This window comes from Brachyhypopomus gauderio, unplaced genomic scaffold (genome assembly GCF_052324685.1).
Source record: "Brachyhypopomus gauderio isolate BG-103 unplaced genomic scaffold, BGAUD_0.2 sc90, whole genome shotgun sequence".
In the NCBI taxonomy this organism is placed as follows: Eukaryota; Metazoa; Chordata; class Actinopteri; order Gymnotiformes; family Hypopomidae; genus Brachyhypopomus; species Brachyhypopomus gauderio.
The window spans coordinates 545,001-552,500 of record NW_027506911.1 but is presented as its reverse complement, the minus strand read 5'-3'; the positions used below and the strand labels follow the sequence as shown (position 1 = coordinate 552,500).

The window sequence follows — 7,500 nt, the reverse complement described above, 5'->3', positions numbered from 1 at the left end:
CAAAAGTTCAAGTAACACACTGCATAGGCTGTATAGTATACAGACACACACACACACACACACACACACACACGGTCCTAATCTCTGCTTCAGTCAGGACACTATTTATATTGTGGATTAGAGCACCCTAACCCTTTACTTTCCCAGATAAACTGAGCAAACCATACATGCATACACACACACACACACACACACACACACACACACACACACACACACACACACACACACACGCACACACACACACCATCTCACAGAGGAACAGTAAACCACTATATATGACATACAGCACATACACCCACATGCATGCAGAGAGGGGGAACATGTGATGATATTACATCATTCCCAGTTGATAAGACATCCATGATTTAAGAGATAGTGAAGCACTGTGTTACTCAGGTTACATTTACATTCACAGGATAGGAATCGTTACCTACTACAGTGTATCTGTGCCATACTCGTGGAATTGTGGTAAATAATGATTATTTATCTTGTAAATATACATTTCAAAATTTTTATTTCCTAAACTACTAAATGTAAATTCTTTATATTGTGATATACACAAATAACATAACAAACATAACAAAGCAACACACAAGAAGACACTGGCTGCTATCCCATAATGCTTCACTGCAATTAGATAAGAGCAGCATGTAGGTCAGCGGCGTCATGCGAACGCACCCCACATTAAGCCCGGACTCAGACCCAGGGTCTCTGGACTCAGGGTCTCTGGACTCAGGGTCTCTAGACTCAGGGTCTCTAGACTCAGGGTCTCTGGACTCAGGGTCTCTGGACTCAGGGTCTCTGGACTCAGGGTCTCCGGGTCCGACATGGTCCACTCATCCAGCTGCTCACCTGGGCCTCTCTGCACCTGCGCTGTGCATCACACCGACTGCCCCAGGACACTCGCCGTTTAGCCGAAGGGGGCGGGGCATAAAGAATGGGCTTAACGAAACACTGGGTAACAATGTAGTGCATGTTCTCAAATGCCATTTTTCTGCAAATGTTACCCAGAAATGAGGGGATGTGTTTTCTCCAACATGTGTAGAGGTGTATATGTCTATATTAGACATGTGTGTATCTGCCATGTAGTGTGAATTATTGAGTGAATAAGGTAAACCATCATAATGGAAGAATTATTGTTTTCCTACTTTTCAAACCCCCCCTACCATGCTGGCTTGTTAGGATGCCATTCCGCAGAACAATGGCCCACCTGCTCACCGTGGTAACGAGGCAGGAAGGAAAGCTAAGCTGACTGTAGTAAAGTAGTCTCCTCCGACACACACGCACACACGCTGATTTGTTTTGAAAACACACACCTCACAGGATGCACACATAACAATGAAAGGTGAATGAGTAAGAGAGTAAGAGTTTGAGTCGTGTGTGTGTGTGTGTGTGTGTGTGTGTGTGTGTGTGTGTGTGTGTGTGTGTGTGTGTGTGTGTGTGTATGTGTGTATATGGGTGTGTGTGTATGTGAATTTGTGCACGTATGTGTGAATCCATGTGTGTGTCAAAGGAAATGGCTTTACTACAGTCTTTGAAAGTTTTCTTTGTTTTTTCAAGATCAGTGAAGATCGGAGCCCCTGATCTGAGGGAGTACTGCAGGGGTGAGTCTTAAGCCCCTGATCTGAGGGAGTACTGCAGGGGTGAGTCTTAAGCCCCTGATCTGAGGGAGTACTGCAGGGGTGAGTCTTAAGCCCCTGATCTGAGGGAGTACTGCAGGGGTGAGTCTTAGGCTCCCAACAGTTCACTTAAACCTGCATATATGACCTCATATATGACCTCTCCACATTGTATGACCACTGCCAGCCTCCAGCCTCCAGCCCAGCTCCGAGCTCCCTTCTCTGCTCCTCTCTCCTTTCTCTGCTCCCTGTTCCACTGTCCTGTGTGCTGCTGATTCAACTATATTAATTACTTTGCCCTTTTTAGCATAGCCATGGTATTCTTTACCATCCAGGAACCTGCCAAAGTCAACCAGCTCAGTAAATGATGTCATGTGACAAATTAAGCATCAGAAACCTGGGAAATGAGTCTTAAGTGAGCCACGTAAACACACACACACACACACACACACACACACACACACACACACACACACACACACACACTCACACACACTCACACACACACACACACACACACACACACACATGAATACACACATACATGTACATATACACAAACATACACACACACATATGAACACACACACACACACACAAACACACATGAATACACACATACATGTACAAATACACAAACATACACACACACATATGAACACACACACAGACACACACAGATACAGCCATGCACGCATGAAGTCTTACCCGCAGGGTCGGTAGGTGAAGACAATGTAACTCTCCTCGTCCGTCTTTTCTATGAACGTTACACAGGTCTGTTTCTCCCAGTGTCTCATGGCCTGTTTGAACATTGCCCTCTGACTGCCTGATGAAGACACACAGGCAGGATTGAAGAGGATGAAGAGCACACACACGGCATTACACAGATATTCATCACACCACACATCCAGGGTCTTGGAGATTCAGCATTCTGCACACATAACGAATACACAGATATTTATGTGTGCACATACACTAGCAGTCAAAAGTTTAGACACAACTACTCAAAATGAATGAAATTATTATGCTTCAATAAACAAAGATCGACTATCTTAGATAATAGATCCTTTCAAGTAATTATCCTATATTTTGATGACTGATATATTTTCATGAAGCAGAACCTGATGCTTGTACATCCATCCTGAGGACCTTCTCACACATGCGGAGCACTTGTGGAGTGAGGAAGCAGTATAAACCATGGTAAAATGTTGACTTTTAAAAGAAAAAAACAGTGTACTACAGCTGGTTTCCAGAGAATCAGAAGGGTTCAGATAGAGTTCCTGCATCAGCTGTACAAGCAAAGTGGTTCTGAACATTCATTTCATGGGTTTTTTCGGTTCTGGGAGTACAGACCAGTTCTCTGCTTGCAAGCTTCCTAACTTCAGATCTACAACTGGCAAAGGCATCACATGAATAATTAATACAATGTCCATTACCATATCAAAGCCTCACCGCTGGAGGCAACAAATACTTAATTCTGAAGGTGTTCAACAAAATGATCAACAAGCCTTTGGTTTCTCCAATATAAACAGTTTATTGATCACATCTCTTGCAAGACAACTGACAACTCCTGCAGTAAAACAAGAGTGGTTGAGAACTACTCTTCCTGCAGTAACACATGAGGAGTGCTTGAGAACAAGATTTCTGACCTCTGGCTACTTTTCTGCACCTGTGTTATTAAGTTGCCTGTGTTATATACTCTTTTTATTAAAGTATATTTTACTCTAGATCTGCAAGTGTCTGCCTCATCCATGTCACAGACACACACACACACACACACACACACACACACACTCAGGGTACTGACCAGGGTCATTCATAACTACACAACACACACACACACACACACACACACACACACACACACACACACACACCCAGGACACTCACCAGTGAAGTTGCCTCCTATAACGTAGGGGATAACTCCTCCGGGCCAGATCCGCTCTGCTCTGGAGGTGGCAGCTCGTGGCACTCGATATTTACCCCCTGCCCTGACTCTCCCTCTGCCCCTGCTGCCCCTGCTGCCCCCACTGCCCTGGCTGGTTCCAGAGCCCCCAGTCCGCAGGACAGCTGGGGAGCCTTCCTCCTTACTAGCATTCTTAGTCCACGAATCTGTGAGAGAGGGAAACAGTAAGAGACAGAGACAGAAGAAGAGAGAGACAGGGACAGACAGAAGAGAGAGAGACAGGGACAGACAGAAGAGAGACAGACAGGGACAGACAGAAGAGAGAGACAGAAGAGAGACAGGGACAAACAGAAGAGAGAGAGACAGGGACAGACAGAAAAGACAAGGACAGACAGAAAAGAGAGAGACAGGGACAGACAGAAGAGACAGGAACAGAGACACAGAGAGAGACGGACAAAAATAACTATTAAAACAGCATTTACAAAACGGAGCTATTAGAACTGCTTATGTTCTGCTGAAATTGTACCAAATTTCATTGCTTTTGCAATATTGCACTACACACACACACACACACACACACTAGCCATTGAGTGTAGCACAATTGTAGCCGCGTCATCTTGACCTGACGTGACAACACAAACACATACACACAGGCATGTTTTTGGACATACAGTAAACAGCAGACTGTTCACACTGCCAACACCCCTACACTGTCTACACTGAGAGCTATGAATATAACCACCCCCACATGGCTTCTGCTTATGAGCTTTAAGGAACGGGGGGATATTAAACTCATAACGCCTCTCCGTGAGTGAGCACCCTGCAAACATGCAGGATAACCAAGCTCAGTAAAGGTCAGAAGAGCGGACAGACAGATGGAGAGAGGGACAGGCCCAGTGATACCAGGTTCGCGGTTTTCACGCCAAATTGGGCTTGTTTGAAACTCCTTCCGCGGGTAAAAATTCTGGGGTGCGGTTCTTTGGGCTACTTTTGAGTTGGGCCACTGCGGGAGTTACAAGTCAACACTAAGAATGGCGATATAATACTTAATTTGTCTCCATTTTAACACTGCTTCCCCGGTCGACAATTTACACCCCCCCCGGCAACACTGGACAGGCCCTCATATACCCATACAGACATACAGAGGCTAACGTACCCAGCCCCAGGTGACATACAGAGGTAAACGTACCCAGCCCCAGGTGACATACAGAGGCTAACGCTAACAGCCCCAGGTGACATACAGAGGCTAACGCTAACAGCCCCAGGTGACATACAGAGGCTAACGCTAACAGCCCCAGGTGACATACAGAGGCTAACGTACCCAGCTCCAGGTGACATACAGAGGCTAACGTACCCAGCCCCAGGTGACATACAGAGGGTAACACTAACAGCCCCAGATGACATACAGAGGCTAACGCTAACAGCCCCAGGTGACATACAGAGGGTAACACTAACAGCCCCAGGTGACATACAGAGGCTAACGTACCCAGCTCCAGGTGACATACAGAGGCTAACGTACCCAGCCCCAGGTGACATACAGAGGGTAACACTAACAGCCCCAGGTGACATACACAGGGTTGCCAACTTTTGAAGATCGCTTTGCGTGAGATTTGAACCCGGAGGAGAGGTGGCGAGCGTAAGTTGTTGACGGGGGGGGTGGCGAGCGTAAGTTGTTGACGGGGGGGTGGCGAGCGTAAGTTGTTGACGCGGGGCGGGGAGGGGGGCGTAAAATGGACACAAATATGTATAAGGGTGGTTGGCGCCAAAGCGAACTAGTAACTCATTGAATCATAGATATGGATCAGAGGTAAATAAACTAGATTTTTTTTTTGGCGTGAGATATCGGAAGTGTGGCGTGAGAGCGTATGAAAACGGTCAAATGCGTGTGTCTCACGCTCAATGCGTGAGAGTTGGCAACCCTGCATACAGAGGCTAACGCTAACAGCCCCAGGTGACATACAGAGGCTAACGCTAACAGCCCCAGGTGACATACAGAGGCTAACGCTAACAGCCCCAGGTGACATACAGAGGCTAACGCTAACAGCCCCAGGTGACATACAGAGGGTAACACTAACAGCCCCAGATGACATACAGAGGCTAACGCTAACAGCCCCAGGTGACATACAGAGGGTAACACTAACAGCCCCAGGTGACATACAGAGGCTAACGTACCCAGCTCCAGGTGACATACAGAGGCTAACGCTAACAGCCCCAGGTGACATACAGAGGCTAACACTAACAGCCCCAGGTGACATACAGAGGCTAACGTACCCAGCCCCAGGTGGCATACAGAGGCTAACACTAACAGCCCCAGGTGACATACAGAGGCTAACGCTAACAGCCCCAGGTGACATACAGAGGCTAACACTAACAGCCCCAGGTGACATACAGAGGCTAACACTAACAGCCCCAGGTGACATACAGAGGCTAACACTAACAGCCCCAGGTGACATACAGAGGCTAACGCTAACAGCCCCACGTGACATACAGAGGCTAATGCTAACAGCCCCAGGTGACATACAGAGGCTAACGTACCCAGCCCCAGGTGACATACAGAGGCTAACGCTAACAGCCCCAGGTGACATACAGAGGCTAACGCTAACAGCCCCAGGTGACATACAGTGGCTAACATACCCAGCCCCAGGTGACATACAGAGGCTAACGCTAACAGCCCCAGGTGACATACAGAGGCTAACGCTAACAGCCCCAGGTGACATACAGAGGCTAACGCTAACAGCCCCAGGTGACATACAGAGGCTAACACTAACAGCCCCAGGTGACATACAGAGGCTAACACTAACAGCCCCAGGTGACATACAGAGGCTAACACTAACAGCCCCAGGTGACATACAGAGGCTAACGCTAACAGCCCCACGTGACATACAGAGGCTAACGCTAACAGCCCCAGGTGACATACAGAGGCTAACATACCCAGCCCCAGGTGACATACAGAGGCTAACGCTAACAGCCCCAGGTGACATACAGAGGCTAACGCTAACAGCCCCAGGTGACATACAGAGGCTAACATACCCAGCCCCAGGTGACATACAGAGGCTAACGCTAACAGCCCCAGGTGACATACAGAGGCTAACGCTAACAGCCCCAGGTGACATACAGAGGCTAACGCTAACAGCCCCAGGTGACATACAGAGGCTAACGCTAACAGCCCCAGGTGACATACAGAGGCTAACGCTAACAGCCCCAGGTGACATACAGAGGCTAACGTACCCAGCCCCAGGCGTCGTATTCTGTCCAGGAGAAGGTATAATGATCCTCGCTTTTTAGCGTTGTGCTCCCCCACTCCACCTGAGAGAGACAGAAAGGAAGGATGTGAGGAAAGCACAGGTGTGTCGTGTGTGAGGACGCAGTGTGACGGAGACGCTGTGACAGCGTTTGGAGGGTGTTATGTGTCCCAGGTGTAGTCTAGCGGGGAGCATTTATTCCAGCATTATGAGAGTGTTATGAGCAGCACTATAGTCAGCCCGTGATTCAAGGGTGGGCTCGGTGTCATCTCCACACCTCTATTATCTCACCATCATCTTTACATGTGATCCCTCCACTCGTCTTGTCTTTCTCTCTTATTGGCAGTCCTCTTCCTCTCTCTCTTTCTCTCTTTCTTTCTCTCTTCCTGTCCTTCACACCTACAAAACTTTCCTGTCCATCCCTTTAATTTCAGGACCTTGCTCTTGGTCTCTCTCCCTCTACTCTATCTCCTAGTGTCAGCACTCTCTCTCTCTCTCTTTCTCTCTCTCCCACTCTCTCTCTCTCTTACACACACAAACACACACACACACACACACACACACACACACATGTTCTTTCCCTCTCCTCTCTCTCTCTCTCCCTGGAATGTCGTAGCAGACAGGAAAGTCAGGAACAAACAAAACTCGCCAAGTCGAAGGAGCAGGAAAAGGCTGAGGTTAGACACACACACACACACACACACACACACACACTACCCATGAACTCTAA

The 7,500-nt window shown here is 47.9% G+C and overlaps 1 protein-coding gene across 9 annotated transcripts in view; it reads right to left on the bottom strand.

Moving 5' to 3' along the window:
- LOC143493626 (dorsal-ventral patterning tolloid-like protein 1) overlaps window positions 1–7,500 on the bottom strand; it is a 61,623-nt gene that overhangs the window by 38,819 nt on the left and 15,304 nt on the right. For all 9 annotated transcript variants that reach the window (XM_076992156.1, XM_076992153.1, XM_076992161.1 and 6 more), the window contains exons 5-7: window positions 6,757–6,834; window positions 3,513–3,734; window positions 2,331–2,448 (exon numbers count right to left, since the gene is read on the bottom strand). In XM_076992156.1, the coding sequence (XP_076848271.1) occupies window positions 2,331–2,448; window positions 3,513–3,734; window positions 6,757–6,834 (418 nt within the window). The remainder of the gene's footprint in view (window positions 1–2,330; window positions 2,449–3,512; window positions 3,735–6,756; window positions 6,835–7,500) is intronic.